The 20,017-nt window shown below is 36.7% G+C and overlaps 1 protein-coding gene across 11 annotated transcripts in view; it reads right to left on the bottom strand.

Moving 5' to 3' along the window:
- Positions 1-300: 300 nt before the first annotated feature.
- Positions 301-20,017, bottom strand: part of MAP3K7 (mitogen-activated protein kinase kinase kinase 7) — a 48,237-nt gene continuing 28,520 nt past the window's right edge. For 3 of the 11 annotated variants that reach the window (XM_055809936.1, XM_055809933.1, XM_027785963.2), the window contains 6 exons: positions 14,723-14,790; positions 8,960-9,068; positions 6,953-7,039; positions 6,067-6,128; positions 5,405-5,520; positions 301-3,375 (listed from right to left, as the gene is read on the bottom strand). In XM_055809936.1, the coding sequence (XP_055665911.1) occupies positions 3,195-3,375; positions 5,405-5,520; positions 6,067-6,128; positions 6,953-7,039; positions 8,960-9,068; positions 14,723-14,790 (623 nt within the window). In that variant the 3' untranslated portion in view covers positions 301-3,194. Of the gene's footprint in view, positions 3,376-5,404; positions 5,521-6,066; positions 6,129-6,952; positions 7,040-8,959; positions 9,069-14,722; positions 14,791-20,017 lie in introns of those variants that run through there. The other 8 variants (XM_055809935.1, XM_055809937.1, XM_055809939.1 and 5 more) reach the window with 5 other exon arrangements.

Consider the following 20,017-nt stretch of genomic DNA (forward strand, 5'->3'; position numbering starts at 1 on the left):
AAGATACGGCATTCTTAAAATATCTTGATACTCAGTTATGAGTAGGACTATTCATCCTACACCCTGCTTCTGCACACAGGAAGGGAAGAGCTAATAGCAGAAGAATTTTCTTTCGGTGGTGGGAACAACTGCATGATGATTATCCCCCACCCTGTGTGGGATTCCACTGGAGATAAAGGATGCCCTGGCAAGCGTTGGGGCATTACTACATGTTTGTGGAAGTCTCTCAGCTTTTATTAATTAGATTCCTGACAACGCAATAAAACCCTGTAGCAGAAAGCCACACTGCTCATTCCTGAATCATATGAAATCATTCACCATTTTATGTACAAGTTTTGAATTACAATCTTCAACTTCTCATCAGAAAGAAAACAAACCAAAAAGCCTAAAAAAAGCATTTTTGGCAGAACTGCACAGTGTACAGAAGCATACTTTCAATTACACAATATCTTACAGAACACATACTGCAACAAAAAGCAGAGCTTGTTACCTTTTCTGAGAAGGCAGTGCCCAGACAAAACTAGATGTTTTACCTCCAGAATTAGAGGAACAGCTTTAACTGCACAAAAGAGTACACGAAAAAAATTCCTGAACACTCCAGATCGCTTAACAGAAAAATAAAAGTACATTAATTGTAAACATCTTGAAAATGAGAGCCTTATGAAAATAGTAAAGGTCACTGAAAGTCAAGCTGTTAAATTCTTCTTAGCCCAAACAGCTATATTCTACCCTTATAGTCTGGTGGGTTTTTTTGGTGGTTTTCTGTTGTGGGGTTTTTTTTTTTTTTTGGTTTTGGTTTTTTTTTGGGTTTTTTTTTTTTTTTTAGAAATGATACACAGATTTTGCCACACAGAACACTTCACTGAGAAATCTGGGCAAGTATTTTAACAATTTTTGGTGGAATTAAGAAAGGGACAATTTGAAGGCAAAAGGTCAAACTCCGAATTCCCTCTGAAAATTACAAGAGCAATATAACCTAACTGTCGAATAGAGCCCAGTTCAACAGCGCATGGTAGCACAGTACTACTTTTACAATTTGAGACTCTTTCTGACGTAAACCCTGAAAAGTCATAAGCAACTGTTAAAAGCAACTGTTAAAACAGACTTTTGTATTATGTACCATTAAGTTAGCATTGCATTCATTTTCATTATTCAAACTTTGCCATAAAGTGACTTTTCATATGCAATACTGATTGACCTTAAGTGTATCTGCTTTATGCCAAGACAAACTGTAAAAAATGTCCTGGGAAATGATTTTGTGTATGCAGTTATCAACCACATACCTGAAGCCGAGCGTTAGTATTTATGCTGCAATACTTCCTGCCTCAGCACATGTGATCACCGAGCGTGCCCGTTTCGGTAGGCGGACAGACGTATGTGAGCAGCAATGCTTTGAATAACTTGTGCTATTCCTAATACTACAGTTATTTTCTTTGCCAATTACATTTTGCTATAAATATGCATGCCCTTAAGTTGATCCCAATATCAGTTTCAGCTAACTAATCAAATTATCTGCTAAGGTTTTGAGAACGATAACCCTTCCTTTATTTAAATGAAATGAGGGAAGGGTTTTTAACTCCCAAAGGTTTGCCAACAATACACTTAGTTTCAAGACAGGATGACACTGCTCAGTAAACTGTTCATCATCTTTGCTGTTCACAGATAGGCACAATAGTGTTTTTCCAAGTTCTGCTCGTGGGCTCTTATGAATACTTACTAATTTGAAGTCAGCACAAGTCAAATTTCAGATTACTTATATTTTGAGGGCTCAGCAGCTAAACTTCAGTTTTCTATTTTCCTTTTGCAAAAGGGTGTTACTAAAACCCTGGCCACAACTGACTACACCAAGAGCTTACATAAGGAATAATTTCTCATTATATTTAGAAGTGCCTCATTTTTGTACCAGTTAAAAGTTAATTCATAATCCAAATAATCAATCTGCAATGTAAACAAGTAGTTATTTTCTCCCATGTAATAATGGTAAATAATGACACCGATCATTAGATATTCTGCTTGAGTTCATTAAATGCAATTCTTCAGTTACAAAGGCAGCAGGCATTCTGTGATGGACTTCCTCTGAACTATGTTCAAATGAGTGGACTAACTGAGATTCCTGACGGAGATCTAAGCCATTCTCCTCATTTTCTTAATAGCTTCTGCTATTTGCATACTCAACTCCATTTCATAATTTGCTATTTAAAATAAATTCATTTCCCCAAACCCTTCTCTCCCTATCTAAACCAAACTCATTTACATTTATGGTAAATGCTTTTCAGCAAGTAGTTGTAAGAAAAAAAATAATCCAAGAAGTGGTATAAAGGGAGCAAGTATTTAAAGTTTTCTATTAATTTGCTTTCTGAATTTCCTTCCAAAGGTACTACACAGGGACAAAAGCTTTAAAGGTTTAAAAACACACTTTCACACATTTTTGCTTCTCTATTTTATACAAAGGACCAACTTTGCATAGCGAATCACCTTTTTAACTTCTGCCTGGTAACTAAATGAAACTGCATGTCCTTCCCCCCAAGAAAGTAAAGAAAATACAGCCTTTAACTTCAAATATTTTATGAATGCAAGATTACAAGAAATATATTAGTCAAAATGCAGGGCTATCAAGCACTGAATCAAGGATGCTGGCATCAGTTTGCCTTCCATTTTGAATGTGGAAAAAAATATACTACGTCTACAGGTAAAAGGCATCACTAACGCATCATGAATTACTCTGGTCAGCCAACATCACCTTGGTGCATGTTTAAGTCCTGAAAATAATCATTATATTGATAGTCTGAGATGAGACACTGGAACAAAACCATTCTTAAACAGGAAACTTTTTGTTTTGCTCTTATCGAGGTAACATCAAAAACTAAAACCCAGATCTCACAATTTAGCAGCCACTTTAACACTTGTTAGGCTAGCCTTCACACAAGGAGCATGCATACAGCCACTGTTCTTGCTTTAAATCGAGGGCTGTTGGTTAATTCAAGCCACTGTTTTCTCACCTTATTTGATTAACCTGTTGAACTGGATGTTCATCATAGGAAAAAGAAAATTAAATGATGTTAAGTGTAGCAGACAAATACAGATCACACCAAGAAGATAACACTCATGAGCTGTCATAATAAGGGATAATAATAACAATAAAAAAAATATCAGTCTTTTCTGTGCATATTTTTCGTTTGGAAGGTCCCAGGAAGTCATGATGTGCCTGGCCGTTTCTGTTGCTGATTTCTGATGACCTCTAATTGTTTTTTGCATTGCTGATAGTAAGTTGAGAGACTTTTGTTTTCATCTAACAGCTTTTTGTGTTCTTGTACCAGACGGGATGTGTTTTGCTGGTCTTTTTCATCCTGGTCCAGTTCTGCTATTAGTTCTTGTCTAAAAAAAAAAAAAAAAAAAAAAAAGTTGCCATTTATAATCTACTTCTATTTATGTACAGATGACTTCACGTGTTTCAAATCAGTATTTGATTATCAGTCTGAACTCATGGCTGGTGATATTTTGTGCAAAAAAAAAAAAAGCTGACAAAAAAGCAGTCATTCTTTAGTGTAGTCTGGGGAAAAATTCTCTTCCAAATCAAATCCACATTTAAACTTTAAAATAGCTGCAAGCCCTAGCCTCAATCTCTAAAATTGTCCTTTATATGATGTCTTTCAGACGTAGTTCTATAGGTCACAGTAAAACATCTAAGGATCTATAGAAAATTTCAGAAATATATTCAACTCTAACTTTGCTTAACTATATTTACATTTGAAAACACAAAAGGCAACTTAAAAGACAAAACTGCAATAATTTTGATAGCTTTTTAGTGAAGTGCTGTCTTCTATTTGGACTTGAATTTCTTAAAGCAGTGGAAAGGCAGAATCAAGCAAATTATTTTCGTAACTGTCATTTCACTTAATTTATGCCATAAGTGTTCAGTATGTTTTTTTAGCAACAATTTTAGAGGAACAAACACACTGATAAACTTGCTATAAATTATCTGGCAAAACTGATGTAGCAGTTTGTTTTACTATTTGTTTATGAGGTGACAAGAAGGCAAGCTGCCAGCAATATTTTAGCAACAAAATAGTAGAGGAGAAAGTTCATGTTAATTAATTGTTGCCATATGGTTTGTAACTACAGTTAAAGAAAACTTAATTATTCTACAAAGGTTGAACCAATAACTACCTTAACCAGCATTAAATTCATCAATCACAATACTATTTTTTGTTTTAACACATATGGGCAATTATATTCTAAGAAGAAAGTTTCAGAGAAATGTGTATGCAGACTTCCAGAAAAAAAGCTAAATTAGGAATCTAAAGGTACAGAATTAACAGTTTTGAAACAGACACACATTTTTATATAATTTATTGATCCTTAGAGACAACAAAAATAAAACCAAAATTAAGATCTTCATGCTAGCTTCAGTATCTTCTAATGCAGCCTAACAATTCTAGTTGCATTTGGAAAAAAAACTGTTTGCAGAATGTCACGACAAAACCGAATAGATGATAGGCCAATCTTACAGTACTTTTTTCCCCCGTTCTTTATGCTGTTTCTAATATATGAGAGGTTTATATACACAGTTCTCTCATTAGCTATTCCACAAACACCAAGGCGAGATCCTCAGCTTGCCTGCAGCGGCTCAGGCACAAGCTGGTTACCTGGTCTAGCACAGGAGTATATATGACCTCTCAGAACTGCTCCCCAGCATCAGCAAACCGAAATGCTAAGCAGCAGAACACAACAAAACGTATTGCAAACTGAAGTTCTGAATCAGCAATAACTTTGGCTCTAATCCAGCAATACACGCAGTTGTTTCGCTTATATGCGTACACACGCAAGAGGAAAGAGTCTATTTCTAGCGCACAAGGATAAGAAGGTACTCAATGGCTTTTGAGTATCAGGCCCTAAACCCCTGGTAGAAAAACAGAGGACGTGTGTTGATAATACTGTAGTAATTGCAATGATTGACAGAAGTCAGATATAAGACAAAAACTAACCGTAAAATGAGTTAACGGTGACATATTATTCAAGATTCTATGACCCATTATCCACGTGATTATCTACAAATTAAAATCTTTAACTGGACAGCACTGAAAATTCCAAGGTTTTTCAACAGTCCAGGTCTTTCATTTGAGATGACAGAAACTAACATTACTAGTTTGTTACACACACAGATGGGCCACACACATAAAAGTAGGACTTGTCTAGAAGAGTCTTGATATTGATTAGATTTCTCAATTACCTGCTCTAAATATCTCACCTGTACTGAGAAGCCCAGTATTTCTGAGATTAAGGCTGGAAAATAATTATGCCCTATGAAATGTTACTTCAGAAAGCCAGAAATAATAGTCACAGGTAACAGACTCTGTTTAAGAGAAACATACAGAACATAAAAGGTTAAATACATTTCACTTACTTCCTCTGCAACAGCAATGCAATTTCTGTCTGAACTTTCATATACTCTTGTGCCATTTTGCAGTGCTGTTCAAACACAGCCATAGATTCTTTGGAGTTTGGGCACGGTGCTAGAGGCTGAAAATAAATCAGACATGTTAAAAACTAATGAACTGATATCTTAGCATATAGTGTGTTACAGTGTCTCTGCAGTGTATTTATAACATCTTTTAAAAACCAGTAAGCTTTTAAAAATAAGCATTAAACCATGCCCTGGAAAATGTTAGTGCACTGATGCCAAAGTTGTCTCAAACCTCAAATCTGCAGTTATTAATCTGACACTCTCTGTCACAAAAATCCAAGTAGTGTTTAATTCCTCACACAACAAATAAAGTGTATACAACAATATAATTCAATAACACTCCAAGAAATAACATCTTATTTTGACAGTCAAACTCAGCTTATATTTGGTTTTAGGGATCATGTTTCCCAGGGCTTGTTTTTAATAGCTTGATCAAATTTGAGTCAACCAATCTCAGATTACATAATATATTTTTTTTAGCCTTGGTCGAAAGCTAGACAAGAATATAAACACAGGTAAATACGTAGCACTATATTTTGCAGCCCAAAATTTATACGTTAGAATGAAATGCAGGATAAAGGATCTAATAAAGCACTTATTACCTGTAACTGATGATCTAATGTAAGATATGCCATTGGGATGGAGTTATCTGACCCATTGGTCTCTGTAACAATACCAAGAAAATTTTAATGTGTTTTCAGAGTTAATTCTATTCTTACAGGACAAAAACAAGAATTCTAAATCATTTCACAATACACAATCTGAATGTGGAAAGGCAAATGGAAACAGCAGCGTTCCAATCCCAAGGCAGATGAATCATTTTGCTTTTCTAATAAAGTTAAGAACTTCAAAAGTATGGTCTATCACACTAAGAAGAAATAAAGATTAAGGTTATCATCTTACACTCCTAGAAGCCATATAACAGCATACAGATTTTAAAAATACTATATTTGTACAGTTTGCAATCACGTTCTCTATTTATAAAAAAATTGCCATTTCATTCTTGTTTATGAAGGATCAGCCAGCCAGCCCATGCATCTAATGATTTTAAAATTAGAAGCTGTGCAAACCAGCTCGGCCAAAATAAAATAAGCACAACCTCCTGCTCAGTTTTGAAACCTGTTCCCAGTGAGGTCTGTAAGTATCTTCCTCACAACATGCTCTAGGGCATCTTCTCTGCTCTGTAGAGATGCTTCGTGGGTAGCATAGAACCCAATAACCGATCTGTCCCCTGGGCCTGGCTGTTCTCTTCTTACACTGCAGTCACTCTGGATTTCTCTAGTGCTTTCATTCCAGATTTAACATGTTCTGAATTCTTACAGATTCTATCTTTTGGTAGCCCACAGCTGGGGATGACAAGGTTACTGTTAAGCTTTAAGAGACATAGGAGTAAAGACACATGGAGAAACTACTGATTTTATAGCTGCATTATTGCTACTAGAGGATTATATGGAGGAGGGTAGGTGGGAAAAAAAAGGGGCTGCTTACCCATACCCCAAAAGCACCTGCCACAGAGTAGTCGTGGTAGAGAAACTAAGGTGTTGCCCTCAAAGACTATGCTATCTCCAAGAGCAGCTTCAAAAGGAAACAGAAATAAGAGGGTGGGAATGGAGAAAAAGTGGTTAAGTGTATGCTTGTAAGGAAACTGGAAGGTGGTAAAGAAAAAAAAAAAAAAGATAAAAAACGAAAGACAACCCTAAAACCAGAGACTTAAATCACCACAGTATCTTAAACGAGAATAATATAAAAAGTCCTTCCCTAAATTAGACTACTGCCATATACGGAATACTGCTACAGCAAAGGAATTATTGCAATGTTTCAAATACATCAATGCATGCAAAATACTTCAGATGACATTCCTGAGCATTTCAGCACTGTGTCACAGAATGGTAACTTTTCCTGAGACTGACCAGATTTGGCTGCATCTTCGTTTTATCATTTTGGCTCATCAACTTAAAAATGTACCTTCTTTAACAGAAAACTAGAATTATTTATGTCTTTAGAAATTCAAACAACTCTTTGTTCATGGACTGCATCAACCTAACACGAAAAAACATACATGTGGTACATACCGTATTTACCTAAGTATAAGGTGAGGGATTTCTGTGGGCCAGAAAAGAGACCTGACTTCACTGCTGGGCTGCATTTAAGGCCAAAGACTTGGGACAAACTGCCTTTGCACCGGCATATGATCCGCAACTTCAGTTCCCAACGAACTGTTAACTGGGTAAGAACTTGCTTTGGTGTGAGGCAGAGACTCCCATAAATGCTCACTGCCTAAAGCCAACTTAGGACCCATGCTGCACAAAAGAGTGCACAGGGTGGGCTGTGGCAGTGGGCCAGGGCTTTGGGAAGTTACGAGTGACAAGGTAAACAGTGTGATCAGCAAAGTGACAATGGACAGAAAGAAGAAAGTACAGAAGCAAAATACAGGAGCATGTTGCCCTCCTCCCACTAAAACGGGGTGGGGTGTTGGGGAAGTACACATCTTACACACAGAATCACCTTATATTTGGTAAAATACAGGTGTGCGCATATATATATATACACACATATGTATACTTGTATATATACATATATATACTTGTGCAAGAGTCAGTCCACGTGTGAGTTTCCATTTTGCAGTTGGTTGCAGGAAAAGAATGAGAAAGTCTGATCAGCCAAAGATGAAACAGATCACAAGAAAAAGATTTCAGAATTTGAGGCACCATGAGGTACCAGCTTGAGACTAAGTTTCAGATTCAACATGTATATTTTGGTAACAAAAACATAATTCCTATTTATATTCGAAAAAGGAATTTGTGGGGATCCCTTGTTTTCACGCAGTCTAGTACTGGTTCCTTTTATAATGGAGTGCATTATGACTTTAAAAACTGAATTCAACTACTAAGTTATGTTCATTCTTAATCCTAGTTCATAACAAAAGAACAGTGATACAACAGTAGAAGTATTTACAACACTTCTGCAGACATATTCTAGTTCATTTAAAAACAGTAAGACTGTGTGCACATGTACATTCTGCATAAGCAAAATTAAAAACAGATTAAAAAATAGAATTAACTTATTCCAGCTGATACTCACCTACATAGCATTTCATTCGAAAAGTCAGAGCAATGAAAGCTCTAACTGTGCATTCGTAATACAAATGCACAAGACTAAAAAGCTCCAAGATGTCTATTCTTCTAATTCCTCAAAAACATACTACAGTCAAAAACTGGTGGTAAAAGATTGACATTAAATACTATCACTGTAAATGTACAGTACTTTCTTACAAGCTGAACGCTTACAGGTTTATGTAACTTATTACAATCTATGAAAAATTTTCTTAAAGCCAGTGTGCAAAACAAAGCAGTAATGTAATAATTTAATTTAAGCAGAACTAAAATGGACTGTGACTTTCACTGCTTAACTTTGTTAATGTCTAAGCACATACCCCACATCATAATCAAATAAATATATTTTTTACAGGCAAAAAGCTAACTAACAAAGGATTACCTGCATCATCAGGTGTCCATGGATTACGAGCTGGCTTTTCAGAGGTTGGTCCCGAGGTAGTGATCATTCTCACACTAGGACTAGATGATCTACTGCTGTTTCTACTCTCCTGAAGGGATAAAAGAAAATAAATTAAAATAACAAGAAAAAAATACAGAGGATTTTTTTGAAGGGTTGACTTAAAAAAATGTAAAGAAACCTCAACCTGTAATCCTCCCTCCTCCCAAACCTTTTACCCTGAAAGCTCTCCAGATAGTTTGATAAACTTTACATGCATTGCAGGGATAATTTCATCCCCATTTCTACTCCACCTTTACCATGTAAAAAGAAATGGATATAACTTGGCTATTCAGCGTAATAAAAAGCAGTGCCGAACAATGTGTTCATCATCTTTTATATAGAAGCGTGAACACATTGTCTAGTAATTTTCACACCACCATTCTGTGATATCTAGCAGCTTCATAATGTAAGGAAGAAATACAGTTTGTCTCCAATGTTTAATCAATGAATGGAACTACATTCGATTAAAGAAATGCAGTTCAGTAACTGTGCTAAACTGTGGCGTATTAATCTACAGTTTTCTTCTGGTTCTTACGTTGATGCAGAGGTTATGTTGTTCATCTTCAGAAAACATGAAAAAAGTGTTCAAATATATCGGATCAATCAATTAAAGCAAAGCAATTAGAAAATGAGCACATTCTCTGTCACAAAGCAAATTAAGAACTAAAACAAAATTCTGTAGTAAGTTCCTTTATATACAGCTTGACTCCTCTAATTCTTTTGTTTGCCAAAGCACAAAACTATAATACAGACTTCATTACTCTACTGAGCTTCTTTTTCAGAATTATTATTTACAATATATATTTTCTTGTACCTCATATACCCCTTCACTGACATAAAATTAACACAGTAAAAGACTTAAGACTATAAACCTCAGCAAGTTTCGCAGGAAAAAAATGAAGTAAAAAGAAAAGATCCTATTGCAACTCTACTATTTTCAATATGGTGTATTTATCATGAAAAGTTTTAATTAAATGTCCCTATTTTTCAAAAGAAGTATTCAAATATGCATTACCTAGAAACCATTTCTTCATGACTAATTTCCAAATATCCTACCTTAATTTAATTTTTAAAAGGCAGATTTCAGTCAAGTAACAATCCAAAGAGTAACAAGATTCTACACACTGAAATATCCATTATGTCAACTGTATTATATTTGTCCTGCAATTTTTATTAACCATTTAGTGTTTTTATGTTAGTAGCCTGAAACAGGGCAATAAACTAGTGCAGAAAAAATCCAACGGATAATATTATCAGGATGATGGCATAAGACATTTTGAAAAAGCTTTTGTTTTCAAGTCTTTGTTGATATTAAGCAAGGTTTAAGTTGTCAAGCTTATTGCTTGCTGTCAGTGTCCTCAGATATGAATGATAAACACACTACGCTGATGTGAAAGGTCAGAAGACAGTGCAAGTACTTTTAACAGTGTTTAAGTCCTTTAGGCAAAAAGAGATTTGTTGAGTATCCACAGCTGATAGCAAAGGGTACCTGAGAAGGACTCTAGTTACAGTAACTTCTCAATGCTGTACTAGATTGCTTGCTGTACCAGATCATTTTGATCCATCAACAGAAAAAAATAGAAGTATTCCTTGATAACATTGTTTAGACAAAATACTAGAAATCGGAATGAATGCTTCAGATATGAATCCTGTCTAAAGCATTGCGAAATCCAAGAGAAGTTCCCAAAACTGAAGACCCATTAAATTACAGCAATTGAGTGCGTGTTAAGCGAGATGCCTTAGGTCTCCTGGACACCAGCCCCTCTGACAGGTGAGGCAGTGATGACTGACTGTTCTTCAGCATCAGTTTCTGCTACCCTTTCACAGGTACTCATCCTTGCTTTCTCCAGGTATCTCAGTACACTCAACAGAACTGTTATCAGGTTACTTTCAAATCATCTCTGCCAGGTGGCCAAACCCACAGGGCATTGTTAGCTTCTCAGCTTCCATTTCTCAAAGACTTTCAGTCTTGAAAAGGTGGTGTGCTCTGAGGAATAATCCTCCCCCTCAAGTTTAATTTAAATGGGCAACCCAATTTAAAGAAATCATTGTTACTAGCCTTTTAAAGAAATTTAAAGAAGAGAATTTAAAGAAAGCATTGTTACTACAGATGAGGAGACAGCCTCATTTGCAGATGTTTATCTTGCTGTGAAAAAAACAAACACAAAGTGTGTATGTGACCAATTTAACAATCTCATGGACAGAATGATTCATCTGTATAGTATCAGATGCCCCAAATTATCACACTTGGCTTGCATGCATGTGAGCACATGCATTCCGACCTTGCTCCTCAACTGTTCAATACAGTACATGTTTTTCTTTAATATACTAAATTTTTTTCCACTTCAAAGTAAACTGTGAGAGTTATGGAGACCCAGCACAGTTACTACTAAAAAAAAAAAAGTTTAAAGGGTAGTTTTGATATTACGATAGCACTGTGAAGGACGGTGTACCAGAACAACCGGTCCACTAGAAGATACAAAAACAAGGACATGGATACTTTACTAGGCATCTGATCACAACCTGCAGTTTGAGTGATAATGCCAAGTACATTTCTCAGCATCTGTATAAAATATCTGTAAATACTATCCAGTGTAAACAGCAGGTTCGCTGTATTCCTTCAAGCCCACAAAAGTGTTTACGGCTGCAATTCAGAGCCTGCACATCTGTTTGTGTTACAAAGGTGCCTAAGCAAGAGCAGTAGTGCTGGACAGGTGGCACAGTACAATGTTTTAAAATGCATGTACAGGGAAATGGGAAGGCAGAAGAAACAATTCAGTGTAAAAAAAATTATGTGGAAAAATGACTAGAGCATCACAGTTATATAGATGGAAACAAACTGTACAGAGAGGACTGCATTAGTGCTGCTCATGTCACTGGGAGTAAGGTCCAGTCTAAGGTCACCAAACACTAGAGAAATCTGTGAAAAAACAGGATTTAAATAGATGTTCTCAACACCAAACCACTCCAACAGCTGATCCAATGACACAAAACCTTTGGCTCAGCATATTTACCTATGTAAACTGTTGATGTAAAAGGCTCAGTTGAGTAGTAAAATCATCGGCAAAGCACTATTACTGTCTACTGTTGGTAACGTCAGTAAAAGCAATACTGGAAAATCCTTAAGTGTCTCAACAACATCAAACCAGAAATCATTAAACATACAAACCCCCACAAAAAATTCTACTAGAAGTACAACACAGAAATAAAATATACACACAATCATAAAACACACAACAAGTTCAGATTAAAACAGACCAGTGGTTAAGCAGGTAGACGAAAGTCTTGGTTTATGCTTTCAGGTAAACGCTCCAAAGTGCAGTATATTTACTATTATCAAGTCCAGTGTTTTCCTCCACCTCAACAAAAATTCCATTATGAACTGGAAAAGCTTTCCTGATTAAGAGAATAGTTATAGCAGAATCATTTTCTATTGACACCGTGGCAATTTTCAGGAAAACCACGTTTAATAAAAAGATTTCTGATCAGCTTTAGTGTGCCAGTCAAGCAATTAAAAGACGCCAAGCGGCACCACGGCAATCCTTCAACTTTGAGCAGGACGGGGGCTGACGAGGCCTGGGCGCGGGAGCAGAGGCGTGCAGTGCCACGGGGGTTAGTGAAGAAGCCTGCGCAGCAGGGTGGGTGTAAAGGAGGACGGAATGCGGGAAAGAAGGATGTTTGCAATGAAGGGAGGGAGGGGGAAGAGGTTTTTCACATTAGAAACTATAACCTATATATGGTACGGTGCATATGGGGATATACGATATAACTGACCAGAGCTACAATAGTCACAGATGTTTCTTTTGCTTTGGCTAGCAGATTACTTATATAGATAGCAGTTCAAGATTTTTAATAAAAAATTAAGGCAGTGAGGTCCAGAGCTATAGAAACGCATAAAGAATAATCTCAAGTCTTTTGCCATAATGACATTGCATTTGCTTTCTTAATTATTTTGTGGTTTGGTTTTTTTTATATATAAACATACAGATATCAAGAGTTAGCATTAGTTTCAGCAGACTTTTCTCCCTCTTCTCACACCAAAAATGGGATGAAAATTCATTATTAATTTATATGGACAGTGCAAAAGTTTATTCCAAAATGCAATTTTCATGCCTGTTAAAATATTATGTTTTCCAGATTTTATCATAATGTATCCAAAACTGCAGGACAGAAGCAGGTAATTGTAATTCTTCCACTTAGACTTCAATACGTGAACTATCAGAAGCACATAAGTGTGATTCTGGTACTTCTGTAGATCCTTATCAGAAATTGGTAAGGTAAATACCCCCCCCTTTCCTGTATCCTCCTGGTCACAAGGACAATTTAGCTAGAACATCCATACAAGCAGTAAAACAGGTTTCAAAGAAAGATTATTGTAATAGTTATTAAGACATGAAGTGCTGAAATTATGTATTTTTAAATATTAGCCATTAATTAAAAGGAACACAATGAAAAATTCTGAATAAAAAAGCTACAATTAAATACATTCATACATCGATCAGTGCACTTTGGTATAACCGATGTACTGTTGCTTAATTTCCTCGCCCCCCCCCCTCCCCCCAAAAGTCTTGTATTAATTTTAGTTCTACAATTAACCAAACAGCCTGATCTATTTCTTTACTAAATTTTGCAGATTCAGTTCTTTCTAACAAACCTGTCTTCTCTGAAGATATTTAAATACATTTCTCATTTGTTATTTTCCGATAGATGCACATAGTAAATTTAACTAAAAATACCTGGGGGACTGCTGAGGTTTCTGTGGCTATCACACTCCGCAGAATTAAAGAAGGATGAAATGCTGATCTCACTGATAACTACACACCCCAAAAATTACCACCAACTTTAGAGAATTGCAGTGGGTTGTTTAATATGGAAACCTGATTAACCTGACATATAGGCTAAGCTCCAGCTTCCTACATCCAAATAATAGGGATCTCAAAATTGCCAATTCACACTAACAACCAAATAATCCTGTGAATTACTGAAACTGACAACAAAGCAATTAAAACTACAAAATAAACACATCTGAATGAAGCATTAGCTATACTGCTCTCATTTAACATGTTGTTAGTTTAATTTGGTTTTAGTTTAAATTCAATTTAGAATACCACTGCGTCTATTACCATGGTCGTTACAATACCAGATAAGAAGCAATGTTATTATAAAATATCTTACTGAGATAGTCTTTTTGTACACAACACTGTGTGACAACATCCTCCTGCAAACCTTTCACAAGAAATGGAGGGCTATTACTGTGAGTTACTATTCAGGGGTCACAGATGAATGATAAATACTACTACTGAACATGCTTTTTATTTTTATGCAGAAAGTGAATCTGTGGTGTGTATAACTGCTTCAGATGATCATAAATAGTAATTACAATTGTTTTCTACATATAGAAAGGAGAAAAGGCTTTCCTGCATAACATCTGTCCTCAGCCAAATTAAGTGATACACAAAACCTGCGTACATAAAAATGTAAATGCTGCTTAATCTATATAGAAAACACTTCTCATCTGGAGCTCATTCATAGATTGCCCTCATGGAATCTCCTTTAAATGCAATACAAATGACACTACAGTCTGCCAAGCTTCCACATCATTTCTATGAAAGCATCAAAGGTGAAGATTTCCAGACCAGTTTCCCTGTACAGATTTGGTGTTGACTTTACTGAAAGATAAAGAAGAGACAAGAAAGACGTTACCTGACTGGACTCTGTTCCAGCAACACTAAGATCTTGAATGGATCTGCGCCTCTGCTGTCCGTTTCCTGCTGGGAAAAAAAAACAAAACAAAAACAAACCAGTGAAATCTATTCAGAACAAAATAAGAAGGGTGCGACTGTTGCAGGGGAGCTTGGAATTTGTACAAATCCACAGAGAGAAAGTGAGAGGGAGAGAGAGAGACAGCTGCAGAATTTTAACTCAAAACACGCTGGCCTGTCAACAAAAAGTATACCCTAATACAATAACCACTCCTACCACATGAATAGCTGCTGCACTCTACTCCACCATCTTCTGTCACATGTATTTGGTCTGGCTTAGTACTCGGGGCAGGAGCTGATGACGACATCTATTTCAAGTGCGTTACGTTATGGGGATTTCTAAAAGCTAGACCGCGAAGATAACAGGCTGCCAGCTTTAACCTGTTGCTCTTTGGCATGGCTCAAGGAACACAGCAAGGACTTCTGCCCGTGTGCTGCTCCCCTCACGAAAATTAAGCGAAAAACTCTTTCTTCTGGTCTTTGTCTCCTTCAGATGAGCAAAACTATGTCCTATTCTCATGCTTTGAGAAGTGTGAAAAGGGGACTGTTCAGCTAAATCACATCTCACCATCAACCTCTGAGCACAATGCTGTAATCTTTTCCTCTTCTCCTTCCACCTGTTAGCAATTATCCACCAGTGACAGCTATATAAAACAGTTTAAATTTTAACACTGACACGCAATCAAAGGCATTTCCAGGAAACAGTCTCCTTAAAAATAAAAGGAGATTATGCAACAGAATCTCCCTGGCTACTTTGATTTTTATTATGGTGATTGTTCATATTGCCTCTTGAGAGCAGGTCAGCTGTCCAAAAGGAAACACCAAAACGTCCCGAGGAACAGCTGACAATGCTCAAAATTCTTGCTCTTAGCTCTGCATTACGTAACTTTTCTACCAGAGGGGAGCATCTGAAACATGTCCTGCAGCCGTGGCAGCCCCTCGCCCAGCGATCCGGCACGCAATGACCAACCCAGTTCACTCAAAGCCCTGCAACAGGCATCACATTTTTAACCTTTTAGATACTTCTTATTCAGCATCATTTCCATAAGACTCCACAGCCTAGCTTGACAGGTGTTTTGATTTGTAACAGTTACTACAAAAATGTAAGACTACTTAAAATTAATCAATACATTTAATGGTATCATACTTTAAATTTTAAAATATAAGTACTATTACATGTAGAAACACATTACCACAAAACAGCAATAAAAAATTCTCAGTGTCACTTTACTGATCTGTCATGACATTTTATAGTCTAAAATGGGAATATATTCTTTGTTCTGACTATAAATGACTTTGAATTGCAACTTTTCTGTGGTCTTGATCTTTTGCTTCTAAAATTCAGGGAAAGTACACACTTAACCTAAGCAACAATGGCTATATTATGTTTAATACTTCAATATTTGCAATCGTGTGAATGACAAACCTATGTCAAAATTTCTGGACTTGTTCATTTGCAGTGAACTCTTTCACTACCTAATCAGTTCACAAACAAGATTATATATGTAATAGAATTCTGTGCTGTGGATACTTCAACTGGCTGCCACAACTCATCTCAATATTCAAGATATGGAAGATACACCCATGGCCAATAGAAAATTATGTGCACGTTTCACTCAACAACACTAAGTTATGAAATTAGCTCAGCTGAAATAGACTTGCAAAAATATTTGAAATTCTCATTTCAGATTAGAAACATTTGTGAATTTAAAGAACCCAGCACATGTGTTACTGAAATATTAGAACATGGCTGCCAAAACGTTAAAATAATCAGGGTGGGGTGCAAGAAAGAAAAGAAAATGCCTTGGGGGGAGTCAGAAGGGCCAAAACTACTGTGTTGTAATAAATGAACACCTTTAAATGAAGAATCTTAAGTTAGTAGCATGAGGGAAGAGCAAGCTCTACTAGGCAATGCCATTTTAATTAGTATAATTACTGCAGACTTCTGGCAAATAGCTTAGACAAAGCAGAAACAGACTACGAATCAACAAATACTTATTGCTCCAGATTCAAGACAAGTATCAGTTTAAAAACGTACAAGATATAGTCTTTATTTGAAATTATCACTCCTACTTCTCTATGCTTTCCTGTCACAGTTTTGATCTTGTCCTAACGTCTATGTCCATTTGAAACTGATTTCTTCTCATTATAAAACCTAAGCTTTGTAAATGCACAGGAGTTAATATACAGTAGCTTGACGCACTCTGTCAGGATTTCAGTGGTTTACAGGATTTTAAGATTAAAAATAAAACATTACAAACACACTTCCTGGCCTCAAAAAATAAAACATTCCACATGCTGTTGTTTGTTTTCTAAAATGAAATTCAAAAGTAACAGGAAACTTCCATCACGTCCTGCCCCACATGCTCCAGCAAAAACAAATTCTACAATTTACGAAGGCTTTGACCACCCCCCTGCCAAATATCCAGACCAGCTATGAACTCTTCTCCTTGCCCTTTAGCAGATACTTGCGTCTCCTTTTACACTTTCTTATTTGCGCACAGTACTCTCTCTTCCTTACATACCTACAAGACCCAAATCTCTCTCGGAGCGCAGGACAATCCGTGAATGTAACAGTGTTAGAAGACATTTTAAAGAAGTTAAAACACTGATCAGAATTCCAGAAGAATGAAGTGATCTGGGGAAACAAGGGTAGGATTTCTGTCTTATATTGTTTTTAAAAGTACACGGAAAAATCACAATACCTAAAGCATCTATCATTCCTATCCACTTTCTAAAGACACTCAACAAAATACGTCTATCCCAAGGACTCATTTATCCAGTGTCAATGCTGTGAAAATCTTAATGCTGTAGCACAGTTTCAGATGACAAAACTACAAAGCCTAATGCAGGTGTGCTATATGCATGAGATGTCTAATGTTGCCAGTGAAGAAAACGTTGTACTTGAAGGTACATTTCCCAGATGCTGCTTGACTGGTTTGTATTGAAAAGGTGTTCAGATTATTTTTCTTGATATATTACAAACTATACCTAGATGTTTGTTTGTTTGTTTCTTTAAACATAGCTACTTAAGCCTTTTGTATTCACTAGGGTTTTCATTTTTAATATACATATAAGTAAAATGTTGGTGCTTCTTACCTATTCTATATATTATATATACTATATATTGAAAATAAAAAATAGATACTCCACTCGCCTAGCTGGCTGCAGGATACCACCACTGAAAACAACCTGGCAAATGAATTACATGAAAAAGGAGTCAGAAACTGAAAAGTGGATCAACTAAGTTTTGTCAGTGAGTAACACAAAATGCCATCTGAAATGAACGGAAGTTCTGTTCACCCTTATTTAAGCTTATTTAGAAAGAGGAGCAAATACATATTAGAAACTTCCCCTTCTGCCAACATTTTACCTTCAACTGACAACTTTGTGTTTTGCGACCTCAGTAGCATAATCATTTCATGGACGAAAAGCAGCTGAGGCAACACGTTACAAAACCCCGCAATGATAGCAGATGTAGTACTCATACTTCTAAAATAGCCCTGCCCCAAAGCAGCTGACTCATGGTAACATGCCTGCATGGTGCCCAGCCGCTCCCGGAGCAGCTGCTTCACCATGTGCTCAGCAGAACTTCAGGCAGCGGCACAGACTGGGCTGGCACTCGCGCTGCCCCAAGGACGGAGACGGGCTGCTCGCCCCACTGACAGACACGGCCGGCCAAGGAAGTTTGGAGGAGCTGGGTACGTGGCAGAAGTGCTAAGAAATGTAACGTGGTGGGATTGAGACAGAGGTTCCAGTTTGGGGGTCTTGGAAGTATAACTAGAAGGAGAAAAGCGTGTTAAGAGACTAGGACTGAAAGCCTTGTGCTGAGAAAGTAGGGCAAAGAAAGAGGTGAGAGACAGGCTATGTTACATTGTCTTTAAAGGAATAACTGAGCAAGGTCCTTTTGAATAACTGCTTTAAGTATACAGAGAAATATGATTAGTTTACTGGGCAGATGGTCGCATCCCTATCATTTAATGATTAATCTCCTTTTTTCTGAATTTGGGATTCTTATGGGAGAGTTGTTCTGACAACCACAAAACTTCTAATAAATATTCTAGATCTATTTGGAAACAATTCACATCTTTTTTCCATAGTGCCAATACTGTCTTTTAGCTTAAGTAGTTCTCGCTTCCTAATCTTTAGCTGCAGATTCATTTCTCAGTTTTCATATTGTGGGCTAAAAAAGCCGTGCTTTCAGATCCTTCTTTATACTCTCCATACATACCATCCTAGAGGAGCTCTTACCATTATTTCAGAGTGCATATACGTTTCTTGTATATTTGTATGTTTCTGCATAGATTAGTAACTTGGAACTTCTGATTAAACCTCAACAAAAGCCTGTAAATATACTTTTTTATATATATAAAAGATATAAAAATAGCGCTAGTGCTTCCTTATCTTTCCTGGAAATGAACCCTAAGATTTCACAATTTTTCACAACTGCATCACGTTAGTGGCTCATACTACCTGGGATTGATCTGCATGGATCTGCTGTGGTCCCATGTAATTTTACTAAAAAACCCTGTTGCTGGTGTATAGCCCTCAGTGCATGACCCTGGATTTTACTCTATTTTTCCCCAGTCACAACAAAATTCACCCTTTGTGATACTCTAATCCTGCTCTTTATGAAGTTCCCTCTGATAACACATTAACAGTGAATTTCATTACTGCTTATTTAAGACTTAAATACCTTAAAGAGTAAATGTTGAGAAAATCATTAATATGCTTGCTCCAACATCCTGTACCTTCTTTCATTTCTACAGGTTGCTATTTCTCTTGTATTTATTCCAAATTCACCTTGGAATTCCCATCCTGTCAAGCTCAATTAAAATAGTCCAGGTGAAGAATATCTAATGGACTTTCCCTGACTGAGTATGTAAACCCAACAGACTGGTACAATCTATTTTGTGACAACGACACGGCATTTTCACTGACTCTTTAGTTATTCTGTAATGAAAGTGTCAAGGTTTCTTTGAAGCCTCAGTGCTGTCACATGCAGACAGCATGCACAGACAGGAGGCACTCAGTTAGCTGGAAGCTTATGTACCAGGCTCTCATCATCTGTCAATGTTGCAAAACTCAACAGGTCTCTACTTTCTCTTTCCTTGCTCTCTCAGGATTTCATTTATGTATGGCAGGCCGGGACTGTTACAAGATTAGTGGAAGGCTACACTAGTAAACTTTCTTGCTGATTTGCTAGCCTCAATGCCAAACAGGTTTTCTCTTCATG

The sequence above is a fragment of the Falco peregrinus genome, chromosome 7 (genome assembly GCF_023634155.1).
Source record: "Falco peregrinus isolate bFalPer1 chromosome 7, bFalPer1.pri, whole genome shotgun sequence".
In the NCBI taxonomy this organism is placed as follows: Eukaryota; Metazoa; Chordata; class Aves; order Falconiformes; family Falconidae; genus Falco; species Falco peregrinus.